This window comes from Musca autumnalis, unplaced genomic scaffold, assembly GCF_047663935.1.
Source record: "Musca autumnalis isolate F117 unplaced genomic scaffold, ASM4766393v1 scaffold_1, whole genome shotgun sequence".
Lineage (NCBI taxonomy): Eukaryota > Metazoa > Arthropoda > Insecta > Diptera > Muscidae > Musca > Musca autumnalis.
Window position 1 is genome coordinate 332,820,162 of NW_027411644.1, and position 27,396 is coordinate 332,847,557.

The 27,396-nt window shown below is 33.3% G+C and overlaps 1 protein-coding gene and 1 long non-coding RNA gene across 2 annotated transcripts; one reads left to right on the forward strand and one right to left on the reverse strand.

The window, feature by feature from the left end:
* Positions 1 to 8,818: 8,818 nt before the first annotated feature.
* Pglym78 (phosphoglyceromutase 78) lies at positions 8,819 to 10,387 on the reverse strand. Its single transcript, XM_073963026.1, has 3 exons — positions 10,093 to 10,387; positions 9,378 to 9,875; positions 8,819 to 9,311 (listed from the first exon to the last, which is right to left on the reverse strand). The coding sequence occupies exons 1-3, from the start codon at positions 10,316 to 10,318 to the stop codon at positions 9,145 to 9,147; spliced, it is 891 nt and encodes a 296-aa protein (XP_073819127.1). The 5' UTR covers positions 10,319 to 10,387; the 3' UTR covers positions 8,819 to 9,144.
* A 13,189-nt stretch (positions 10,388 to 23,576) lies between these two features.
* On the forward strand, positions 23,577 to 26,135 carry LOC141391544 (uncharacterized). The gene is made up of 2 exons (XR_012409675.1): positions 23,577 to 23,777; positions 23,858 to 26,135. It is a non-coding gene; the product is annotated as an uncharacterized lncRNA (long non-coding RNA).
* The last annotated feature ends 1,261 nt before the right edge of the window (positions 26,136 to 27,396 follow it).

Here is a 27,396-nt window from a genome sequence, read left to right on the forward strand (position 1 = left end):
ACTTTTCATTACAATTTTGCCTTGGCTTTGTTTTTGAAATGCGCAATGAGAAAATGAGTGTGAAGAAGAATAAGAAAAATCATGGTTTAATAATAAAGGTTAGCCAATGCTTTATGTCAATTTAAATTTTTTCATTCGAGTATGCCTAAAACTTCAAAACAATATAAACAAACTGTGTATGTGTGTGTGGTGTTTGAATAATATGCCAAACAATTTTAAAAACAATCGATTTCAATGATTTTTAAAATTGTTTTTAGACCATTTGTATGGAAGAAATTGGTAAGATTTGCATTGAAACAATCAGTTGATCATATTCACAATTCGATTATGTGGAGAAAACATAACTCTTCATTCATTTTTCTCGTTTTTTATAAAATGCTCAAAAAATGCATTGTAAACAAACTCACTTGTTGCTTTTATTTTGAAGTTTTAGGAATTCAAGAAAAAAAGGGTTCTATAGATATTTTTCATTTAAATCTACCTCTTTACTTATACCATGAGAAAAATTATAAAATTGACACAAACATGATTTCCGTGTCTAAACAACAAGGAAATTTTAAAAGAAATTGAGAAGAAAAATTTTCTTTCCAATTTGAATGTCTAAACACGGTCTTACAAAAACCGTATAATCGAAAAACCGATTATTGCATTTCACTGCGTATCCCTAATCACTATCTGACATTTTACGAATGAGAGAATAGGAGGATAGTGAAATTTTTTCGATTACCAAATACCCATTTATTATTTGAATCAGATAGCGATATCATATTTACATCAAAGGGAATTTAACTGCTGAATGTTTAGACTATGGCAGATTTATCAAATCCAGTTGATTTAAGTTGTCATTTTCATACAATATATGTCAAATAAATCGAGAAAATTCACTTAAACATGTCATAAAATGCCGTTTGCCTTTTACTGTGTTAACCTTAGGGCTGGCAAACCATCGATATTCCCAACATTAGATATTTTCGATATAATGTTTTAAAATATCGATTGCTATCGATATTATCGTTAAGTTGTCATCGCCATTAATTTGGAGATGAAAATTATTTTCTTGAAATTATGCAAAAGTAGTTCACAGAATATTTTATAAAAAAATGTAATAGTACGTTTATATATAACCGGATTTAACAAACCCACTGGCTTTCAAATGTCAATTCCTTTGCGTACACGTCAAATAAATCCTCATTAAGAAGGTTAACCCCGCAAAAGGCTATAATATAAACATGACCTAAATCATATTGTATTTTTAAAAAATAATCGATATTATCGATAGTGCCATCGATTTTTTGCCAGCTCTACTACCTAAGTAATTCTACCATGGTTTTGGATCATGGTACATGGGGCTGGATTCTTGTTCTATGAAAATTTGAAATGAAAAATATTTTCTTTATAATTTTTTTCATTTGACAGTTTTTTCCTTTATAAAATTTTTCATTTCATATTTTCAAAGAAACAGAATTGAGCCCATGGAATAGCTGTTCAAAAATGAAGTTTTATACAAAAACATAGAGACCTAACCCCCCGTTTACACATGCAAGTGGCAGTTCGAAAAACACAAAACACTCACACATATTCATTGCCACACCAACTAACAACCTCACTGCCGACAAAATTTTCTTGTCAGTAATCAATGTAAGTGCTTTGAAAGTAACTTCAATTTTTTCCGAACGTCTACACATGCAAGTGTCAGTTCGAAAAAATTGAAGTTTCGACTATAATATGTATACACAACTGTCTGTAAGTTACTTGCATGTGTAATCATTGGGTAACATATACTAGTATGTCGAATCCATTACCTGTCGAATGTGTTTTTTTTAATAGAAAAAAGAAAAAAACAAAAAGAAACATACACGCACAAATGAAGGACGATTTTTCTTCAAATAGTCCCGGTCCACACTAGAGCGATTTCAATGAAATAATTTCATGAAATTAGGCGTTCTTAGATCAAATTCATAAAATTACTTTAGTACGGAACACGATCTATATCCTATTGCTTGTTTCTATTTGGTGTACGATTAACAGCATGTTTCTGTATGTCGAAAAAAGAATGTGTGCGAAAGAAACCCGTCCAAACTCTTGTGTGTTTTCCAAATTTGTTTTTTGTTTTGAAGCAAAAGCAAAGGTAAAATTATTTCGAAAAATAAAATTCGGGCGTGTATCATTCGCAGACATTCTTCTTTCGACATACAGAAACTGGCTGTAAGAGCCGGTGAACGATTCTGATCCGAACATGGCCCAATTACAGGTCCTCCACCAAGCGAATTCAAGAAAAACAAAGATTTTAAATGTCAAAATTCATTAACAGAAGCGAACAATTGTCTGAGGCGAATTTCTTTTCTGTCAATTCAGGTAGATACATACAAAACATTTTCCGAGAAAAAGTTGAAAAAGAGTTATTTTTGTTTGACGAAACAGAAAATACCATCTGATCGAACTTGAACTGCTAAAATAAGTTATTGTAAATTAAATTCTCATACATAACACAAAAAATGTTGACATTTTACGTCTACAACATTAAGTTTATTTATTTTCTTTTTTCGAGATACATCTACCTGTTTCTGTACAGTTTAAAATTTCTATACCTCACAGCGAATTCAAATGACAAATATGAATTTTGGCAGCTCAAATCGAAATCATCTGATTTTGCTGGGAGACCTGTTATTGAGCCATGGATCCGAATGATTGAACAGGATAGTGAACTATGAACTAGATTACTGAACTAGTTCTGTTGAAAGAGCTAAACTATTGAACTGGATCTTTCAAATGAACTAAAAGCAGATTAACTCAGCGGGTTTGGGTTTCAAATGTCAATTCCATAGTCACGGTCCACACGAGCGTGAATTTAATTAAAAAATTTCATGAAATTAGGTGCTCTTAAATCGAATTCCCCACTACAGCAATTTTATGATTTTACTCTACTATGGAGGTCGATCTAGAGACGCATAATTTCATGCAATTTTTTCAATGAAATCACTCTAGTGTGGACCGGGACATAGCGCAAACGTCAAATAAATCCTCATGAAGTGGGTTAATCCGGCAAAAAACTCTAGTGTAAACGTACTATAATGTATTACATCACCTATAATCGCTTTTGACTCCTTTTGCACTCGAAGTCGATTTCTATCACATATCTGTAGTACGATTCTCTAACTAATTTTTTGAGTTACCGACAATTGTCGGTAAAATGAAAATGCTTATAATTTCGCAGTACTCTAGCGTCGATTCATGGCACAATTACTACAGTCACACATATTATTTTGTGCATCATTGTACAATGGTCCCAAATCGAAATTTTCTGGCCAAAACAATTTTAACGTTCATTTTGTATTGAAATTAATTATTATTTATAATAAATGTGTACAAACAGCAATTCTTACGTTTTATCGACCCAAATGACCAAAAACTGCCAAAATTAGTTGAACAGGGTGGTCCCGTTGTGTGGGGTCTAAACCAAAACATTGACCTATGTTAATAATTTTTGGTACGAAGGATTCATACCTTGCAAGAGGTCAAAATACCAAATTTCAGCCGAATCGGTCATAAAGTGTCGCTAAAATACACAAAATATCTAAAATCGGACGGTACTTTTATGTGGGGGCTATGACAAAAAAAAAAAAAAAAAAAAAAAAAAAATTATACATACTTGTTTTCAACACTCTGAAACCCTTAAATATGAATTTTAAGGAAAATCGGTATAGATGTTGGTATTACCGTTCTATTTCAATTGGATACTACGTACAGTCACAAGAGGTATTTACAAAAAATTCTCCCATCTTAACATAGAAAAATCCACTTTATTTTAACTGTGGCAAATTTGAGCACGATTTGACTTCTGAATTTATTAGTACCTTCATTAGTATCCTTCAAACTCGATTTGGAGGTGGACATATAAAAAAAGTTTCTTGTTGAAAAACAAGAAACAAGGGAACTGATGAAGATCTGTGGCGAGTTCTGAAACTATAGTATTCCCTGCCTTACCCCTTGGTAAACATCGCCAATTTTTCCCACTAATAAATTAAAGTTGTTTTAATAAAATATTAAAACAACGACTATGGGATTAAGCCTGACTATTTTGAAAAACAAAATAGAAGTCGTCATCCCAAACAAAAAAACGCCAACCCTCTTAAGTTTAAGTATATATTAGCTGTGTTCCTTTACTTACCTGAGGTTACCATTTTTACCATTTGTTACCATTTTTAACCTGCAAACACGGCTGCCAGATTTGACGATTTATCGTCATTTTGACGATTTTTTGGTCAAAAAATGATAAATCACGATTTTTAGCAAAAAAATGACGATTTTTGGATATTTTGTTAATGTAGTCTTAAAAGTGTTGTAAAGCATGGTAGAATAAGAAAAGGTAGCAGCAATATACAGCTGACTGAACTGGGTTGTAACGTTAGTGTCAAATTTCATATGACATTTTATACATTTATTTCTATTTCGATGTACATTAGGGACATATATTTTTTGAGAAAAAAATATATCCTTCGGAAAAAAACATTTCCCAGAAAGACTTCTTCATATCAATGATATGTAACATCCTCCAAGTTCGAACGATAAGCCGCGCAGTAAATCCCCGCTTGTAGAGGCGATACAACGGTTGTTAATGTGTGAGGTATTTTGTTAAAATTTAAAAAAATAAAGCCCTAATAAACATGTGCTTCTTTGATTTCTAAAACAAAACATTGAAACAGCTTCTACTTTTTCTATGAATTTCCAGCGACCACAAACTTTTCTGCAAGAATTCTACTTTCTGCGAGAATTTATGCATTTAGTGAAATGATGTGGAAACATAAAAATTGAAAATGTAACGAATTTTCATTCATGTTTTCCAAAATATTGAACCAAATATGAAAAATTATTAGTTTTTTAAATTCCAATAATTTATAGACATTTCCTTGCTTTGTTTACAAATACAACTGGCAGTAACGTTACAAACAAAAACAAATTCCTTTGTGGATGTTGTTCGAGTTGTATTTGTTGTAGTATTAACTTTACCTTATATTTGTTCTACCATGGTTGTAAAGTATGAATTTGTAAAAACTAAGTTGATTTTAAAAATTAATTGTTAAACAATAAGCACAATAATCGTTATTTTTGAACGTAAAAGCTTGAAATTTTGCCAGAACATGTATTTTAGCTTTATGTATCAGATTTCATCAATGCACAGTTGTCCCAATTCTAATTTTGTTGGCCAAAATTATTTAATACAACATAATGTATACTTTTCGTTTATAAATAGATTAATATTTATTATAATAATATTAATATTTATTGCAAATCCGTTAAAACGCGTTTCTGCAATCATAAGGTACAATATAGTACTATTTATTAGGTTTTTAGATATGCAAAGGCATACAAAATGTTAGGGTACAAAATGTGATGTTTTAGTACAAACATGAGTTGTAAAACAAAATAAAATGCGGTAAACATAATTCAAAATTTACTCTTTTTATAAAAGTATGACTTAAAACAGGCTTAAGAAGGTTGTTTTATACTATTAATGCAATGGTGACGATATGTTTGGGTACATATGCAAAGGAATTTTTAACTATAACCAAACTCAATTCAATGGAAACAAGCAAAATATATAATTGCACTGCTCCAGAACCTGCAACAATCTCCTATTTTTTGGTTAATTTATAAAGGAACAAAAAGTAAAAATTTCAACAATAGTAGATTCTGTTCTGTTAACTGCGTTATATTGAGCTTTGTGCAGAAATTTTAAAAGTTTAATAGATTTGATTATTGAAATAGTTTTATTGATTTCTCGTCATCCTTAACGAATTTTCACATTTTTTCAACAAGAAGGAAATGTTTGAAAATAATGAAACGGATTTATTTCGCATTTTAATATATGATTTGAAACGTGTTGATGTTTCATATGTTTTTCTTATAATACAACATTTTTAAAGAAAATAATGACAGGTATTACCCCATTCGCCAGCAAATTTTAAACAAGTTTTCAGCCAAGTAAATCTTCACAAAACGAAATATGTATCGAAATTCTTTCATAAGGATTTAGTGTAGAGTATACTTAACAAAACACATTGTTTGACACATTGATTAAACACGACGTGTTAAGAATGTTAACTCAAATATTTATTTACAAATAATTCATTTAATTTAATACTGATTTGAAGTAAAAATATGTTTAGTAACTCGAATAGCCATTTAATGTTTATTTTAATTAAAAATATATTTAAATATAACTAAATATTACCATTTTAAGTTTTGACGATTTTTTTGACGATTTTGTAAAATAGATTTGACGATTTTAATTTTAAAAATCGTCATTTTGACGATTTTCAATAAAAATTATCTGGCAGCCCTGCCTGCAAAGCGTTCCTTAACCCCGAAAAGTGGCAAAACTGGAAGCAATTTTTAAGAGAGTGAGAGAGGAGAGAGAGAGAGCGAAATGGCTTTCTCTTCTACCACAGGCTACCAGACAAATTTCTGCGACTTTTGTTTGACGATTATTTCACAATGAAGAAGAAAATGGACGAAAAACAGAAGAAAAAGTCGAACGCTGACAAAACTAAATTAAAGCATAGTACACACGGTCCAACAAAACTGACAGCCAACGTACCTTTACGGCAATTTTCTGGCAAATAAAAACTTTTTGTTAGTTAAAAATGATTGAAATACAACATTTAAGGTATAATTTAGTGATTAGGAAAGTAATTATTCAGCTAGACCTTGATATTAACGAAATAGACCTCGATGACTGTCAGTTTTGTTGGACCGTGTCTACTATGCTTTAGAGAATCGCACTACTGAATACATTTATTTGTTCAAAAAGGACTCTTGTTCAAACAACAGCACAACCCTGAAAGTGCAATTACGAATGAGAATTAAAACGGAACACACGTTTTATGCCCGTAATTTCTAGCCCTAGGTAACCGGGTAGGTAGCTACCTATTAGTTATCTTTACCTACGAGTTTGGTAATTTCTTCGTGCCATTTACCGAGGCGTGTAAATTTTGAAAACATGTGGTAACATTGGTGATTTTCATTCATGATTTCGTAAAAACATTGCCACATATAAGTGTTTTACAATTTTTAACACATTGGCAACGATCAACCAGGCAAAATCCTTGGTGTAAGTAATGTCATGTTCACACGAGCGTTTCAATTACGTTGTTCGCCTGTCGAACGACGTACACGAATTAACCCGTTTCCACGACACTATTCGTAATTAACAGAAACATAAACAAAATTTTCTTCATTTTTGTTTTCTTGTTTTCACGAAAATTTGAACCGAAAACACATAAAATATACATTTAATGAATAGGAAAAGAAATAGACTTTCCTTCAAATGTATCGTCTATATTTAACTAAAAAAATTTCATTCATTTTTTCCATAAATTCCGAATAATTTTGTATTTTCAATATATTTTTATATGTTTCTATTTTCAAAATTAAAGAGAGAAAGACATGTCAAAACTTTGTTTGTGTATACAGACATTCAGTTATTTGTTTCCTTTATGTTTCTGATTTTTTACGCGATTTTGAACTAATGGACAAGAAATGTGTGTGGAATTAAGAAGGAAACACAACCATCTTCCTTCTGCATCTATATAAAATGTTTAGTTCATTAATTTTCATTCATCTTTTTCCTTTTTTCTAAAAATTTTTGTGTTTTCAACAAATTTTTAAATTTTGAATTTAGACATGTCATAATTAATTTATTTCGATAAATGCTCTCATTTGTTAGAGATGGGACATATTTTATCGTTGTTCGGAGAGTATTTCTACTTCAACAACGTAGAAAAATCGTCGTTCGTTCTCAGAATTTTGTATGGAGAATCAAGTAATTTATTCGTATTTGAGGGTCGAACAACGAATAGAGAACGAACGACGTACCGTGGAAACGGGCTATAACACGACCGTTTTCGACCCGGTAACGTTACCTATGGATTGAAATTATGAAATTTTGCTTACACGGGGGATATCTATGAACTCATAGATAACTACGCGTAGAAATTACGGGCATTAAGCGGGGTACACACGATCGGGTTTGACTGTCGACTTTTCGGAAATAACGGTAAATTTCAAACTGTCCAGCAACCACAAAATATTTTGTGGTTGCCTGATGACTGACACTGGCAAGCAACCGATTATTTGAGCAAAACTGACCGTGTGTACCCCACTTTAGAACTAACATTGTTCGCTCATGTAAAAACTAGAGTTGTTAACATCTAGTTCAATTGAACGACCTAATTCAATATAGTTCAATGGAGACCGACCGTTTGTAAGAACGAATGGCGAATGAGTGATTTTCAGGTATGGGATGGAAAACGATTCGACTCGTTTTTTATAAATCGAAATCGTATATCTCCAATTTTGGTGAATATTTTAATGAAATTGAAAATGGATTTTAAAAACATTATTCAAATAAGGGGCGTTTGCGAAGCAAAACTATCGGCACTCCGATTATATACCATTTCGATTCTGCAAATCGAGTAGATTCGGTTTTCATCACCGATAACTTTATCTCTTCGTTTGTCTGAAATAACTCATACGCAAACGAGCTATGGTACTGAAGTATTTCACTAAATTTAACAACTCCAACTCGGGTAAAAATCGTCATACAGAAACAGACTGCGAATGTATCGTTGAATCTATTCCGTTCATTCATATTTTAAGATTTTGTTGAGGAATGTTTATTGTTTTTATTTTTGTATTTACCAGACATTTACAACTCTTGCCATTTTTGGCCACCATTTTAAAAAGAAAAGAAACGGACCATATGATCATGGATTGAGAAAAGCATTCCCAGACCTAGTGATAATAAACAACAACTAAATTTTCTTTTTCTTTTTATTTTCCAATAATTTTAACTGCATACGTCTATAAGTGTGAATTTCTCTATATATGTAATGCGATTCCGTAACTAATAACTGCTAATTTGAAGGGGTGAAACTTCGACAATTTAATTTATGCTTCAACATAAATACTATCTTATTCAGTACATAATGGACAATTAAGGAATCGCATTTTTTGAGGTACAACTTAGTACGACATGTACGTCGAATTCTTTTCTAAATTTCAAGAATGAAACAAAAATACAATAGTGCTTACATTAGGCGAACACTGTATAGTTATTCAGTGCGTTCCAACTAAATGCTTACTTTACTTAGCTTTTCCCTGTGCTGCAACGGCTTCAATGGCTTTCTTCACTGTTTCCTCGTCTCCTAAGAACTTCATGGATACCACGGGCTTAAAGTTCTCATCAAGTTCGTAGACAAATGGAATGCCTGTAGGCAAGTTGAGACCCATAATAGCATCCTCAGACATATCTATAATTTATAAATGTATGGTAGTTACTAAAATAAGTGAAATACATATTTAAACACCATACTTACTGTCTAAATGTTTAACAATACCACGCAAGCTGTTACCGTGAGCAGCAATCATGACAGTTTTTCCCTCCTTAAGTTGTGGAATAATGACGTCGTTCCAGTAAGGCAATGTACGTTCAATAGTTAGTTTCAGTGATTCGAACATGGGGAATTCTTCCTTTTTGGGTTCGTTAGCATAGCGAGGATCGTTGACAATGGCATCATAGTATGCGTGTCCAGGCTCCATTGGTGGTGGGGGAGTATCGAAGCTACGACGCCAGATTTTAACTTGTTCCTCACCGTACTTTGCAGCAGTTTCAGCCTTATTTAGACCAGTCAGACCACCATAGTGGCGTTCGTTGAGGCGCCAAGTCTTAAAAACGGGAATTCCGCTTTGACCACTTTTCTCGAGGATGGTGTTAAGAGTAATTTGTGCTCGCTTTAATACCGATGTGTGGGCCACATCGAATTTCAGTCCGGCAGCTTTAACAGCTTCTCCAGCTGCTTCGGCTTCCTTCTTACCTATAATGGGGGTGGAAGTCCTCCAAAATTACTTTTTCTTACAACCCAGATTTGTAAATAATTTTACAACTGGTGCCAAAAAAGGCAACATTTAAATTAAACTAGTGTGTATTAATAAAAAATATTTCAACAGAACATTTTAGAACTTCCTTATTAAGATTTTATTCGAAGTTTTGAAATTGGCATTTATTTATTTCATAACTATTTCAATTCTTACCGTTTTCACTTAAATCTGAATCAAACCATCCACAGAATTGGTTCTTCAAATTCCACTCAGACTCTCCATGTCTGACCATCACAATCTTATATTTTCCAGCCATTTTTACAGTGACAAATCTTCGACAGGCAGAACCAACACCTTTGACTGAAATATGAGATAGGAATAATGTACTTGTCAATCCTACCATCAACTTGGATATGACCTTTGCAAAAAACAAGGTCATCAGAGAACAAAGTCAGACAATATTGTTATAGCGACGGCTGTGTATATTAGGGGTGTTCACATATGGTTTGTTCCAGTACTGCAAGAATCTACTAATTTTTACTATTTTTTCGATAACCCCCCGTTTACACATGCAAGTGGCAGTTCGAAAAACACAAATACACTCACACATATTCATTGCCACACCAACTAACAACCTCACTGCCGACAAAATTTTCTTGTCAGTAATCAATGTAAGTGCTTTGAAAGTAACTTCAATTTTTTTCCGAACGTCTACACATGCAAGTGTCAGTTCGAAAAAATTGAAGTTTCGACTATAATATGTATACACAACTGTCTGTAAGTTACTTGCATGTGTAATCATTGGGTAACATAAAGGAAAACTTTAAGCTGGGTACACATTGTCAGTTTTGAATGACAGCTTTAGGTGTGTTCGTTTACTCAAAATTTTTACAAATTGTTACTGGATGCTGTTCGTTTACTCTTCAGTACAATACAAAAGACCTTAGTCGTTTGCAAGAAGTTACTGGACTTGTACAAATTTGTACAAATTATTGAGTAAACGAACACACCTTTTGTTGTTGCTTGCTAGTGTGGCCGTTAATTTTTGTCATTCATCATAGAACCACAAAATATTTTGTGGTTGCTGGACTAGAGCTGGCAAACCATCGATATTCCCAACATTAGATATTTTCGATATAATGTTTTAAAATATCGATTGCTATCGATATTATCGTTAAGTTGTCATCGCCATTAATTTGGAGATAAATTGGCGGAAATGTCAATGATTTTCTTGAAAGTAGTTCACAGAAATGTAAAGGAGAATAAAAAACTACTTAAATTTTATAAAAAATTTAAAAAAATACATTTTATTTTACCGAAAAATGTGTACGTGTGACTACGGACTTACTTTCTTACACACACATAACCGAAAAGCAGCGAAATTTCTATTTATTTCACTGGGTTTCAGGTTAGGGGTTTTTATTCAGATAATATCGATAGACAAAACTATCTATCGATATTGAATTTTTAAGTAATAATCGATATTATCGATAGTGCCATCGATTTTTTGCCAGCTCTATGCTGGACGGTTTGACAGTTATCGATAATTGCGAAATATCGTCATTCAAAACTGACAATGTGTACCCAGCTTTATGCCTGTTCCAGAACCTGCAAGAAGCTACTATTTTTTACTACGATAGCATTTTTTCCTTTATGTTATCGGAAGAAATAGTAAAAATTAGTAGATTCTTGCAGTTCTGGAACAGACCAATTTTATCGTAGCGTATGTCTACGCTTTTGTTGTCATTTTGCACAAATAGTTCACAGAAATCGAAAAGGAGAAAAAAACAAACAATTTTACTTTTTCAAAAATTTGTACGTGTGACTACTAACCGAAAAGCCGCGAATTTCTATTAATTTCAATGAATTTTAGGTTAGTCCCGGTCCACACTAGCGTGAATTTCATTAAATAATGTCATGAAATTAGGTGTTCTTAAATCGAATTCTCCACTACAGCAATTTTATGATTTTACTCTACTATGGACGTCGATCTAGAGACGCATAATTTCATATGGAAATTTGAGTGAAATTACTGTAGTGTGGCACGGGACATAGGGGTTTTTAATCCGATAATATCGATAGACAAAACTATCTGTCGATATTGTATTTTTAAAAAAATAATCGATATTATCGATAGTGCCATCGATTTTTTGCCAGCTCTAGTCATCAGGCAACCACAAAATATTTTGTGGTTGCTGGACTGTTTAACATTTATCGATAATTCCGAAAAATCGGCAGTCAAAACTGATCGTGTGTACCCCGCTTAAAAATGGGGTGATGTTCTATGCTTTTGTTCAGATTTTGTACAAGTACAAATTGCTACTTACATGGTTTAATAAGAGAGGTTAGCCAAAGCTTTATGTCAATTTAAATGTTTTCATTCCAGTATTCCTAAAACTTCAAAACAAAATACTGAAACATGTTGCTGAAACATTTTTTTCAGAATTTTTCCTTTACACAACTGTCAAAATCTGCAACATTAGTAATAATTATTACTAATTATCACGTAAAAAGACACAGCTAAAATGTGTATGTGTGTTTGGTGTTTGAATAATATGCCAAACAATTTTAAAAACAATCGAATTCAATGATTTTTAAAATTGTTTTTAGGCCATTTGTATGGAAAAAATTCGTCAGATTTGCATTGAAACAGTCATTTTATCATATTCACAACTCGATTATGTGGAGAAAACTTAAAGTACAGTACACATTGTCAGTTTTGAATGTCGATATTTCGCAGTTATCGATAACTCTCCAACCGTCCAGCAACCACGAAACATTTTGTGGTTGCAGACAAAAATGAACGGCCACACTAGCAAGCAACAACAAAGCTTTCATTCAAAACTGACAATGTGTACCCAGCTTAACACTTCATTCATTTTTATCGTTTTTTATAAAATGCTCAAAAAATGCATTGTAAATAAAGCCACTTGTTGCTTTTATTCCAAGGGTTCTACCTCTTTACTTATACCATAGCTACTTTTATTAAATAAAAATACAAGATAATTTTATTTTTTTGTTTTGCTTTATATCACCTTATATTTTAATTAATTCTCTTTCGAGTTGAGCTGTTATAACCTAAGAGGTACATTGAAAAATTAGCAATCCACCGAAGTGTGCCGAGGGCTTAAGCGCGTTTAGTGACACATTGGGACACGCGTTGTCCCAAAACAGTTAAGCCCTCGGCACATACGGTCCGTTTAGTGACACGTTGGGACACACGTTGTCCCAAAAAAGTTAAATTATTGGTCTGTTCCCGTACTGCACATTTCTACACATTTTTACTCCGATAACCGATTTTTCCTTTATGTTATCGAAAAAATAGTAAAAATGTGTAGAAATGTGCAGTACTGGAACAGACCATATGTTTAACTTTAATGCGTCAGCCATGTTGTTGTTTTTCAAAAAAACTTGGCATCACCTACACATTTTTCATGTGGTTGTTGTAGCGCGACGCTCAACGCATCGTATGTGCCGAGCGCTTTATGCTTCGTTTCACGAGTGCACATTGGGGAAATGTATGTCAAAAGTTGATTAAAACTCCTAAAATGCACATTTGTATTTGTAAATGTGTTGAAACCTTTTCTTTTCTTGGGAAGCCTGTGCTCTTTTTGCATTTATAGAATCCAGAATTTCTAATGATATCGCCCGTTATAACGTCAATAGATCAGTAGTACTCACGCTGATACAGGTCCGATCCCCACACTCATATGTTTTTCGAGACCCAGACTTCTGACTTTTGCTAATAAACGATATAAATGCACTCTGGGCTCTGAATTTTATAAAATCCAAAACTTAAATGTCGAGAAATTTCCATTATTTCCTAAGTTTCTGACTCGTGCACCCATGCTCATGCCCCTCCCCTAGACCCGCCACTCCCTCGATGAAGTACGTATGACTGATATCAGTTTTAAAATTTTCTTCTTCTTCTTCTTTATTTGCGTATCCGATATTCGGATGTAAAGCGATCATACAATATTATTGTTTACATATTCAAAAATGTATTTCAAAATATAGATATTATCTAAGTGTATGTAAGCTCTCGATTTTTAGCGGCATATAGTAAGTTGGTTTCATCTCTGTATCCCGTCCAATCTTGAATGTTTTTTAGCCAGTATGTCTCCCTCCTGCCTCTGTTTCGGTTTCCTTCTATTTTGCTTTTTATAATGTTTTGTATAAATTTGTATTTTTCATTTCTCATTAGATGACCTAAGTATGAGATTTTTCGCGATTTAACAGTATGCAGGAGTTGTCTGTCATGGTTCATTCTTCGAAGAACTTCCTGGTTTGTTATGTGTGCAGTATATGGTATTCTTAAAATTCGTCGATATATCCATATTTCGAAAGCTTCGAGTTTCTTCTCATCTGCACTTTTAATAGTCCAGGTTTCGACTGCATATAGTAGCACTGACCAAATGTAACATTTCACAAATCTTATCTTTGTTGCTAAGCTTATGTCATGATTTGTTAGCACGGTTTTATATTTGAAAAAGGTATCTCTAGCCATCTCCACTCGACGATTGATTTCATTTGAATTATTCCATTTGTCGTTTATTAGGACACCAAGGTATTTAATGGTCTGTTCCTTTACTTTTAAAAATGGTAACAGTGGCAAAAAATGGTAAAAGTGGTGAACTGGTCTCATATAAATTGTATGCTTTTTAAAGTAAAGGAACACTTTGCAGGTTAAAAATGGTAAGAAATGGTAACCTCAGGCACGTAAAGGAACAGAGCTTAACCCCCTGTTTTTGTAACTATTTTTTGTTCGTTCGTCTATATTCGTAATAATTCAAGCATCCATAGCTCAGCCCCCAGACGACATACGGACCTAATTTTTCGTGGACGCGTTCCATAAATAGTTAAGAATTCCTCTTTTAAAAATCAGAGCTACACATTTGCGCTGAGGCGAGTAAATCGATCTACAAATTTTGACAGTTCGTGTGAGAACAATAAAAACTTTTACAAAAACATGGGGTAAATGTTTTTACACGCTCAATTGTCTCGTTCTTTATTTTTAGTGTTGTATCAAAAATGTTATTATCTTTTCTACTGATCACCATGTATTTTGTCTTTTTTATATTTATATTGAGACCATATTTAAAATTTTACTCACTTTTAAACTTATAAATAATTTGAATCATATAGAAAATGTTATTTTACAAAATATTGAAGATTTTTGCATCCGATTTGGTTCAATTGCATATGTTTTAACCATTAAATTTTAAGGCGTTTTATGTATTTTCATATTTTTTCATAACTTTTGTTGAATATCGTGTCAAAACTCTTTATTTTCTTATACTTGAAGCACTGAACTATAAATAATTGCAAAAATATTCAATTTTGCTTTCAAAAAAATATTTTATAAAAAATGTTCTAAAACGTGCAATTTTGTTGCAAATGTATTGGCCACCACTGTATATTAGCATCTGAGTTTAGGTAAATCTTGCACCAAAAACGTTGTGTACATTCAATAGAAGGCAAAATATGAATGCATCAAAATTAGCTGAGAACAAAGTATGCCTAATGTGGTACAAGTCGTTTCAGGTTTAATATACATACAGTCAACCAAAAAAGTCTACATACACCCTTAAATCTCGGGTTTTAAGGGTAAGGAAGCATTTTTATGAAAATCCAAGTACATAGTTCTATCTCATATCCCAAATAGCAAGGGTCCGCCTTAACGAGCTATACGCGAAGTCTGACATTAAATAAAGGCAATTAATCCACAAATATGTTCCTATTTTGTCTAAAATATATCATAGACAACCAGAGGCATTCGATAAAGCAATAAAATGCTAAATTTGTATTGCTTATTCCATAAATTTTAAGGTAATCTTAATATTTCATTGGGTGTATGTACACTTTTTCCCTATTAATTTTTTTAATTTTTATAGAATTTACCGTTATTCATATGATTGAATATATTTTTGTTGTATGTAATAATGTTTATTAGGGATATAAAATAGAACTATGTACTTGGATTTTCATAAAAATGTTTCCTTACCCTTAAAACTCGAGATTTATAGGGTGTATGTAGACTTTTTTGGTTGACTGTATTTATTTTAATTCCACATTTTGTTAAAGTTGCTCAAAAGGGACAGTATCCGTATACCATATCACGATTATATTTTATAAAATATATCCTAAATTTTCGCTAATGACGATTTCGATTGAATTCAGATCAAATCGGTTCAGATGTAGATGTAGCTTACATACATATGTTTTAAAGAACACACAAAAATATTGATTTTTGCTATGTTCCAGAACCTGCAGGAAGCTACTATTTTTTACTACGATAAAATTTTTTTCCTTTATGTTATCGGAAAAAATAGTATAAATTAGTAGATTCTTGCAGTACTGGAACAGACTATTTATTTTATATATTTTGTTTTTTATTTATATATCCATAGTGTAATACAAAGCCATCCTGAGTAATACAAAAATCCTGATTAGTATATTATATTTAATAGTATGGTTACACTACAGTTTTTTGTCGGGTTAACCCGGTTACTAAAAAGTTCTCTCGAAGTCACTCCTGCGAATAGATTGCATAATGCATGTAAAATTTTACTCAGAATTCGCGGAATGTACAGAAAATTGATAAATTATTGAATATAATGCTTGGTTTACATTTACGAAATCCACTCGATTTCAACTGTCAATTCCTTTGCGTATACGTCAAATGAAAACTCATCTGAAATCCATTCGATTTCATTTGACGTTTAAGCAATGGAATTGACAGTTGAAACCGAGTGGATTTCGTAAAAAGTAAACCAAGCATAAGTCAACTTTTTTTCAAAATAAAGGTTCCTTTACCAGACATAAAATTACATAAATATTTGTTGTGGATCAAAACTTCACGGCTAATAAAATGAGACTAAAATCATACATTATAGTTTCGATGTTACAGCCAAAATAAGCACATACAATTAGTCAACTATATTATTGCAAACTATGAATTGTTAAACATTTAGATTTTTAATTAGGAATTACTACAAGACATTCTTTCAATAATTGATCTGTTCCCGTACTACACATTTCTGCACGTTTTTACTCCGATAACCGATTTTCCCTTTATGTTATCGAAAAAAATAGTAACAATGTGTAGAAATGTGCAGTACTGGAACAGACCAAATGTTGGGTTTTTTTGTACATATCTGTTGATTTACCTGTTAATGACAACATCCCGCCAAAAAATGCGGAAATCGGTCGTAAATTTTTTCAATTAAGGATTTTTATGGTATGTGGACATGTAAATCCATAATTTTTGATCATAAATTAATTGTTCTGTGTGTAACATAGGCGGTATATTCAGAAAAAGAGAAACTCAGGTAAACGGATTTCGAAAAATATGCTACATTTGATCTATTCCAATACTTTATTACACTAATACAAATTATAAAAACTCTCCATTCAATTTTATCATAACTGAGTTTACTTCCTCTGCTCTGCTTTTTGAGACACCGCAACTGATATTGCTTCATCATCCAAATGGTTTTTCATTTTTCCTCCAACTCCAGTTCAGATTTCCAAAAAACTCTAACTCCACTTCAAAAATAATTTGCGTCTCGTGAATTACAGCAATGTTCGTATCTTTAGTTTGTATTTCTTTATTTTTTTTTAACAAATTCTTATAATTTTAGACACTCTTTCTTGTGTTCCGAAAAAAAAATGCGACTGTAGGGATCAAAAAATTGGCTTGCTTGGCCAGGGATCTATAAGCGAGTGCTTCTAAAATGTATCGAACTGAGTACATTTTTCATAACTCCGTGTGGACTGCATCGAAAGATGTATTGAAATCATAACTCTGCATTGCACTACTTCCAAACTTTTTTGCTGGGTGTTAACAGAAATATTAAAAATGATATTTATTTATACCAATAAAATGGAGTTTTATTTGAAAGTTTGTAATAATTTTGTTTTTGCAATAATTAAGTTGACTAATACCCCGGTTACACTATACCGGATTAACCCAGTGGGTTTGGATTTCAAATGCCAATTCCATAGCGCAAACGTCAAATAAATCCTCATGAAGAGGGTTAACCCGGCAAAAGACTCTAGTGTAACCGTACTATAACTGTATTTTGGTCAAAACAAAATATTTTTATACCCTCCACCATAGTATGGAGGGTATATTAAGTTTGTTTTTCCGTTTGTAACGCATTGAAATACTCATTTGCGACCCTATAAAGTATATATATTCTTGATCAGGGTAAAATTCTAAGTCGATCTGAGCACGTCCGTCCGTCCGTCCGTCTGTGGTAATCACTCTAGCATCCACAAAAATGGAGATAGGACGGTGAAATTTTGGGAAAATGCGTCTTTTGTTTGCAGGCAGGTCAAGTTCGATGATGGGCTATATCGGCCCACGTTTTGGTATAGCCCCCATATAACGGTACCCCCCGATTTACGGTATTTTGACGTTTTTAGCTACATTTTCAGACCGATTTGGCTATAATTTGACATTTAGGGTTCTTAAGTGTCAATAAAAATATATAACAAAACTTGTGGACATAGGTCCACGTTTTGGTATAGCCCCCATATAACGGTACCCTCCGATATACGGTATTTTGACGTTTTTAGCTACATTATCAGTCCGATGTAGCTATAATTTGACATTTAGGGTTCTTAAGTGTTGATAAACTTATATATCAGAAGTTGTGGACATAGGTCCACGTTTTGGTATAGCCCCCATATAACGGTACCCCCCGATTTGCGGTATTTTGACGTTTTTAGCTACATTTTCAGACCAACGTAGCTATAATTTGACACTTAGGGTTCTTCAATGTCAATAAACTTATATAACAAAAGTTGTGGACATAGGTCCATGTTTTGGTATAGCCCCCATATAACGGTACCCCCCGATTTACGGTATTTTGACGGTTTTAGCTACATTTTCAGACCGATTTGGCTATAATTTGACATTTAGGGTTCTTAAGTGTCAATAAATATATATAACAAAACTTGTGGACATAGGTCCACGTTTTGGTATAGCCCCCATATAACGGTACCCCCCATATACGGTATTTTGACGTGTTTAGCTACATTATCAGACCGATGTAGCTATAATTTGACGTTTAGGGTTCTTAAGTGTTAATAAACTTATATATTAGAAGTTGTGGACATAGGTCCACGTTTTGGTATAGCCCCCATATAACGATACCCCCCGATTTGCGGTATTTTGACGTTTTTAGCTACATTTTCAGACCGATGTAGCTATAATTTGGCATTTGGGGTTCTTAAATGTCAATAAACTTATATAACAAAAGTTGTGGACATAGGTCCACGTTTTGGTATAGCCCCCATATAACGGTACCCCCCGATTTACGATATTTTGACGGTTTTAGCTACATTTTCAGACCGACTTAGCTATATTTTGACATTTAGGGTTCTTAAGTGTCATTAAACTTATTTAACAAAACTTGTGGACATAGGTCCACGTTTTGGTATAGCCCCCATATAACGGTAACCCCCGATTTACGGTATTTTGACGTTTTTAGCTACATTTTCAAACCGATGTAGCTATAATTTGACATTTAGGGTTCTTAAATGTCAATAAACTTATATAACAAAAGTTGTGGACATAGGTCCACGTTTTGGTATAGCCCCCATATAACGGTAACCCCCGATTTACGATATTTTGACGGTTTTAGCTACATTTTCAGACCGACTTAGCTATATTTTGACATTTAGGGTTCTTAAGTGTCATTAAACTTATTTAACAGAACTTGTGGACATAGGTCCACGTTTTGGTATAGCCCACATATAACGGTAACCCCCGATTTACGGTATTTTGACGTTTTTAGCTACATTTTCAAACCGATGTAGCTATAATTTGACATTTAGGGTTCTTAAATGTCAATAAACTTATATAACAAAAGTTGTGGACATAGGTCCACGTTTTGGTATAGCCCCCATATAACGGTACCCCCCGATTTACGGTATTTTGACGTTTTTAGCTACATTTTAAGACCGATATAGCTATAATTTTTATCTACATTTTCAGACCGATTTAGCTATCAATTGACATTTAGGGTTCTTAAATGTCAATAAACTTATATAACTAGTGGACATAGGTCCATGTTTTGGAATAGCCCCCATATAACGTTACCGCCCGATTTCAGGTATTTTGAGAATTTTACCAACAAGTTTTAACCGAATTATCTGTAATTTGAACATTTGACATTTGAAATTCTTAGTGGTCACCACACCTCTCCACCAAAAGTTGTCAAGAAAGCCCCCATATAACGGTACCTCCCGATTTTCAGTAATTTGATGATTTTAGCTACAATATTAAACCGAACTAGCAGTAATTTGACATTTGAAGTTCTTAGTGGTCGCAACACCTCTCCATCAAAAATTGTCAACATAGGTCCATGTTCGGATATAGCTCCCATGTAACGGTACCTCCCAATTTACAGTAATTTGGCAATTTTAGCTACAATTTTTAACAGAACTAACTGTAATTTGACATTTGAAGGTTGTAGTGGTCACCACACATCTGCATCAACAATTTTTAACATAGCCCCAATTTAACGATACTTCCCGATTTTCGGTACTTTGAGGATTTTACTTAAAATGTTTAACCGAACGTATGTCCATGTTTTTGTATAGCCCCAAAACAAACCTCCCGATTTTCCGTACCTTACCTTTATTTTTTGGACGAACTTTCTGTAATTTGAAATTTAAAAGTCAACAAAAATTCTGCAACAAAAATTGTTCATTTAAGTTCATTTTTTCGTATAGCCCAGATACCTCCGAACTAGATGTTAATGACATTTGAAGTTCCCACGTTATGTACCGATTTTCGATATTTTGAGGATTCTAGCTAAATTTTTTAACCGAATTAGGAGTTATTTGAAATTAAAGGCTCCCATCAAAAACTGTCAACATAGGCCCATGTTTTATTATAACCCCTATATAGCAGTACCTCCCAATTTCTAGCCCACCAAAAATTGTCAACAGTTAGATATAGGCACCATAAAAAAGGGCCTCCCGAATGAAGCATTTTATGTACATTATCTGACATTTTAACGTACTCACTTAAAGTTGGGGACAGGAATGAATATTTTATGGTGGAGGGTATGAAAAGTTCGGCCCGGCCGAACTTAATGCTTTTTTACTTGTTTTGTTTTAAAAAATATTTTTTCACATGCATTATGTAGTAGAAAATATTGAAAAATCTGTAGGAATACTTCCTCCGTTTTGGTTAAATCTTCCAATAAAATAGACGAATTTTGCTTTAGACATTCATTTTAAAGCTTTCCCGTTGAAGAAGATAATTGGGTTGCGGAGGATATATCTCAAGGCCTCTGAAATGGAAATAGAGGTCAAATAACCCATTTTAATTTATATGCATTTTGAAATACATGTAAATCGCGTAATTCTCAAAATCATTTTGTTCGCATGTGATTTTCATGTACAGCAAGACCATATCTTTCAAGTTGTATATATTTTTCGAAATTTAATGTAGCATCGGCTGCATCTTAGCATTCAAAACCCTATAAAATATCGCTAATTTGCGCAAAGTGCATACAATTTTTGTCCGCATCCGATTTCAGTGTTCACCATGAACATCAGAGATGAGGAGATGCCTATCTTGATAACATTATAAAATAAAGCCAAATTACTATATCTAACAAAGTTCTTAAAAGAACAGCCCAAGAATTTAGAAACAAATTCCGAAATGTGATCTCGTCTTCTAATTCCAAAAACAAAGCGAACCACAGTGTTGACGATTTTCTCTACTTTTGCCATAATATTTGCTATTGTGCCTGAAACTGCCTCCAAGCCGTATAATATTTGGAGCATTATCAGTGCATTCGCTATTCTACTTTTATAGGTAGTGGCAAGAAAATGTTTAGGGAGTAAGGCCTACGTAGTGTACCATGTACTGATTGAAAATTTTGCATGAAACTTAAGCGCTTATAAAGTACATAACCTCCACTCGGGAATTACTTATCTCAACTGTAAAATTAGGTACATTTATTTCCATAGAACCAAACAAGATAGGTAGTGTAGTGTACCATGTACTGATTGAAAATTTTGCATGAAACTTAAGCGCTTATAAAGTACATAACCTCCACTCGGGAATTACTTATCTCAACTGTAAAATTAGGTACATTTATTTCCATAGAACCAAACAAGATAGCCTTAGATTTAACCGGATTTACGCAAACAGATTTTTTCTAGACCTTATCAAGATAATAATTTACATTAGACTCCAGAACATCAAAGAAACAACTGTCAGTACTTAACAAAAGTAGAATATCGTCCGCAAATAAAAATGGCTTACATAAGTTAGAATCAAGGATCTTAGGGAGTTCATTCATATAGAGCAAAAACAAAAGGGGTCCCAAACTGACCCTTGCGAAATGTCTGATGTGAGAGCATGTTAGAAGTTTTGCCTTTTAAATCCACAAATTGTTTTCTACCAGATAGTTATGATAAGATCAGCCTACAAGTTAACACAGAAAAATTATAGTATTGTTTCAGTTTCCGAATTATCATGTTGCAACACAGCGAACGCTCATTTTGTTATCATTTTCACAAGCTCTAATTCTATCAGTTAGGTTTTTACCAGAAGAGTAGTGGTATTGTGACCCCGCCTAAAAGCATATTGAGAATCGGAAATTGTATTATCAACCGAAATGAGCATTTTACTCTTAATTATAGGCTCTAATCACCTTCGACAATGCAGGCGTTATTGATATAGGTGGGATATACTCCAGACACGACACACTGCTAGATTTCGGAATGGGCACGAATCTTGCTACTTTCCAACTGGAAGGGAAATTAAGATGTAATTGAACCGATGAAGTATCATTCCAGAAATATAGGGATATATTATTTTCAAAAATTTAATGGAGATATTATCAAAGCCAATTGAATTAAACTTAACCTTATTAAATGCTTCTATTATTTCATTTTCATTAACACACCTAAAGGAAAAAAGCTTCATCAGGATCACCAGTATCACTAAAATCAAGCTCATCGCACAGTGGATCCACTTGTATGGAGAAAGTGGCCAAAAATATTTAGAGTGTAAAAATCAAGCCAAAAGCGCCGGTTACAGCTTTGTACTTCTGCGAAGAGTGTTTTAAGAAACCACGAGCGTAACATTCTCCCCCCCCTTTCCCCTCTGAAGGGGGTATACGGTAAGAATTGTTTTATGCTGTTAATGCAAAATGACATGAACAAAAGTCCCGATTATCTTATGATGCAAAAATAGGCTTGGGGAAACAAAACAATCTCCAAAACAACATAAAATCCAACCAATTTGGCGGATTAAAAAAATCAAAATTTTTGTCTGAAAATTGGTAAAAAATTTTAATATAGATCTTAAAGCGCTCTTCCCGGAAGGCACGTACCGCCAAAGTAAGACAAATTTGGAAGAAGATTTCTTCATCTTGCCACTGATGCCAATTATGTTAATGTACGTGGTCAGATAACAGAGTTATACGCTAATATGTTATGTTAACCTACCCTAATAGTTGGTTTACATTTACGAATTGACAGTTGAAAGCGAGTGGATTACGTAAATGTAAACTAGCTATAAGTTTTCAAGGCGCGAGTCGCCGCATATAGAACGCTTTGACTGTGCGCAAGGTTATCACTCAGTTAACGTTATTCCGCCTTACCCATATTCGCATGACAATGTGGCAACATTGCATGCAAAACACGAAAGTCGACATTTCTCGACCTACCCCAACCTAACAAGCGATCATTTGCAAAAACGAACAGCAGCCGGTTAGACAAAGGAAAGAAAAATTAAATTGGCAAAGATAGTTTTTTTTGTGACGCCATTTTTAAAATTAAATAAAATTAAAGTTGTGGCTTGGTGAAAACGTTTCCAATAGGAAACGTGTTGCATTCTAATTGTGTGGCGCTTCTTAAAGGTGAGTGTTAACCAGATGCACAAGTCTGGAAGGAAAAAAACAACACCTATATAAAAATGAATTTCTCTTCATTTTTCTAGAATTTCCTTTGATGGTAGATATGCCTGATGCACCTCGTGTTGCTCAGCATGCAATGCCGAGACACCACCAGCCATAACCTCACCAAACAATCAGGCGTTTTCCACACATAACCGACATAAGTTTTTGTAAGGAATTTTGGTGGCATTTGGTTAATAACATCCTACCACAATACGTAATCGCCAGCCACCCAAAGACCTCGAAATTTCCTGTTGCAAATTATAACCTGCAAATAATGAAATTATTGGCAGCCACATAAACAGTGCTTTTTTCCCATTTTCTGCCGTTTGATGTCAATCCTTTTGTGCCCGACTGTCCATGGTATCCAAGCTTTTGTTCATGTGTTCCACTGTGAAGACGACAGTCCCAGGATCACCATTACATGACCCTGCTTAGAAACAACATCAATTCACTACATCATTATTGCCATGGAAAGCGCTGAAAACTTTTCTATGACCTTTTAAATGAATCAAGACATTTTTGCCCTGCAGTTCCACACCATAACCAGATTAGTTCCTCAAGAAACCTTAAGGCAGAATTCATAAAAGCCACAAATAGTGACTCGAGCCAACTAGAAACCACCCTGTACTTTATGCAGCTATTGGAAATCTCCCAGATAAGTACTATTAGCCGGATGCTCGTGAGTACAAACATTGTGAAGTGCCAGCCTGTTAACATTAGTGTTTATGTAGCATATTTCTAGCATCTTGGACCTTCCAATCACAGATCGGAAAGTTCAAGATCTAGGTTTTTCTTTCTCATACCGACGGTCAGCCGGATTATTTTATTTCTTTTTATGATAATTATAGGATTATCTATATTCATTTTTTTTTTTTGCATTTCTTGAGACTGTACCTAATAGCATGCATATGTATGTGTGCTCAAGTATACATACACATGCATTTTAGTGTAACGGTCTGTCTCCAAGTCTATTAACCGTTAATATACCCATATGTTTAATACCTATGCGTTCTGACTGTACATTTTTTGGTGTTACATACCAATATGAATGGTTGTCATGTCAGTAATGTGCAGCATTTCCCAATCAGATTTTTGGGGATTTTAAATTTTGAAATTTATGTGAATTTGGCTGACCATCATGATATTTCTGATTATAAATCGAATTATCATAAATCGATTAAAGGCAGTTTGAATGGATCTTGATGCTGTATTTTGATATTATAAAACTTTTCGGCGATTTTGATTATCAATACAATTTGATTTATAATTTGTGTTCCTGAGACATTAAGTGAAATTATATTGGATTTATAGATCCTAGAATCAAATTAAAATTTGCGATTGATAATACCAGACATCAAATCCGAAGTGAATGGTGATTTTCTATAGAACTTTAATTCGATTTATGATTACGATTTGCATTCAAATCAATGTGATTTAATATTCAATTACTCCTATAATAGTGGAATCAACCATCTAATATCGAATCGTTCTGAAATTTCAAAATTAAATTCGCATGATTTAATGAGCTTTTATACAGAATTCCTTTCAGTCCGATTCAGATTGCCAGCCATATTTCTATAATTTTTAGTAACTCCTTTCTAAAAAAAAAAAATAACGAAAATTCATATTGAACCTGTAATGATATCGGAACCACGGTTTTGGGTCAGAGAGTTAAATTTTTGCTACATACTGGAGACAGTCTGTTAACCTAAAATACATAACCTTATTTTTTGTCCATTTTCATTTTTTTTCCGGTTTCTATAACCTTAACTACATTCTATATTTACCTTCTCCTATTGTTACCCCGATCCCTTTACCATAACTATATGATTATTCTGCGCTGATTATACAATTTTCTAATATTCTACATTCCATTATTGTTACCCTATCCCAACTGATTATAGACTGATAATTATTGATTATTGAATTTCTATCACAGTATAAGCATTTATAATTTGTTTGTAAATGTCTATCCCATCGAAATTAGTTAAATATCTTTGAAAAATTAAACCTTTTCTGAAATTTACTATTGAGCTCGATAGGTATTCAGGATTTAAATTATATATTTTTTTTTTTTGATCTCGCCTACAATTGGGCAAATATAAGTTGGGACTGACAACCTTAAATATATATGAATTTGATAAATAAGTGTATGTTTCAGTACGCTTCTGAAAGCATAATTAAATATAGTTCACTGATTATGAATTTGAATTTTGTTGAACATTTAGATTTAACTTAAAACTAAGTTTAATTATAAGGAATATTGTTATTTTGAACCATGAATAAATGTACTCCTTTAAGGATATTTGAAGAAGGAAATTTATAAACATGGTTATGCTCTAAGAAGGATTTATTAAAGGTAATGTAGGAGGGAGGTTCAGCCAGTACAATTTTGGGAGTCATCATCATTGATGAGGCTCATTGGGGATTTTGTAGAAAATCCATTGGGAGGGCATGGTATATTAGTTTTCATTTTTTTTTCTGGCACCTGCACTGATAAGATCTTTTGGCAAACTTGTTTTTTTCTGTTTTTGGTTTGAGAATTGAATGTGAAGCATCGTCGTGGAACCTGGTGAAACTTTTCGAGATTTCAATTGGGATCTGTGGTGCATTAGTTTTTGTCAGATTTTTCAGAGGTGGTAGCAATTTACTATTCACTTTGCTGGAATTTTCTACCGTGGTAGTTACCAAACTATTTCCGATTGCGGGAGGCATAGGGTCGTCGCCCTCAAGACATTTGTTTTTCTCTTTTTGATTATAAGACTGCAGGAGGGGTTTGATAGGCTCAGACTACTGATTGCTAGTTCTTACTTTTAAAATATATACGCTTTGAGTAGCAATATATTTTTGTTTGTTTTCACGTACACACAGGGTGTACACAGAACTGGACTAACTGTTTCCGAAGACTGGTCTTCAGTTCGACTCGAGGTCAGCTGAAGTACCTTAAGGTTGTAGGGGCGGTTAGTCTGGAGAGCCTTCGGACGGCAGCGCTCAACCTTGAGTTGGAGCATTTTCCGTAGGACTGGTTGTTGTCTGGTTGTCGATTTCTCAGTGTATCTTTAGAAAGCCGTTCTATGCTTAACTAAAGATACACTGAAGAGACCTCGAGAAACTCTTTGAGGAAATTCTAACCGGCAACAATCACTCCTACGTTTTGAACAGTTTACCTCATAGAACAATAGGGGTAGGCGAAGAGGACTGAAGAGCCTATCGAAGTCCTATATATATATATATATTTTTTTTTCCTTCACCAGCTAAGACCTTTCTTTTTCTGATTCGAATATTATTCGAATTAATTTTACCCGGACTTACAAATTTTAACCCTGATCTACCACAGCCTAGATAATCTACTGTCTCAATTTATTCTGTTTTTCAGGATTTTTGAGTTTTTTTTTTTCTGCTTATGAGAAACTTTGCAAGATTTATTGTTTTTTTGGTTCGATCTTGTTTCGAAATACCTGACCTGTTGGAACCATTTAAATTTTCATTTTGAGTTTTGTTGCGTATGAGATTTTCTATATTGGACTTTTCGGAACCTTAAGGCAGTAACCGTGATTGACTGTTTCATCTATATATCTTT

Coding starts and splice junctions, on each gene's coding strand:
- Pglym78 (XM_073963026.1), bottom strand. CDS start 10,318: ATGACCTTGTTTTTTGCAAAGGTCATATCCAAGTTGATGGTAGGATTG. Junction 9,876..10,092: donor TTCAGATTTAAGTGAAAACG/GTAAGAATTGAA, acceptor CCCCCATTATAG/GTAAGAAGGAAGCCGAAGCA. Junction 9,312..9,377: donor TATTGTTAAACATTTAGACA/GTAAGTATGGTG, acceptor TATAAATTATAG/ATATGTCTGAGGATGCTATT.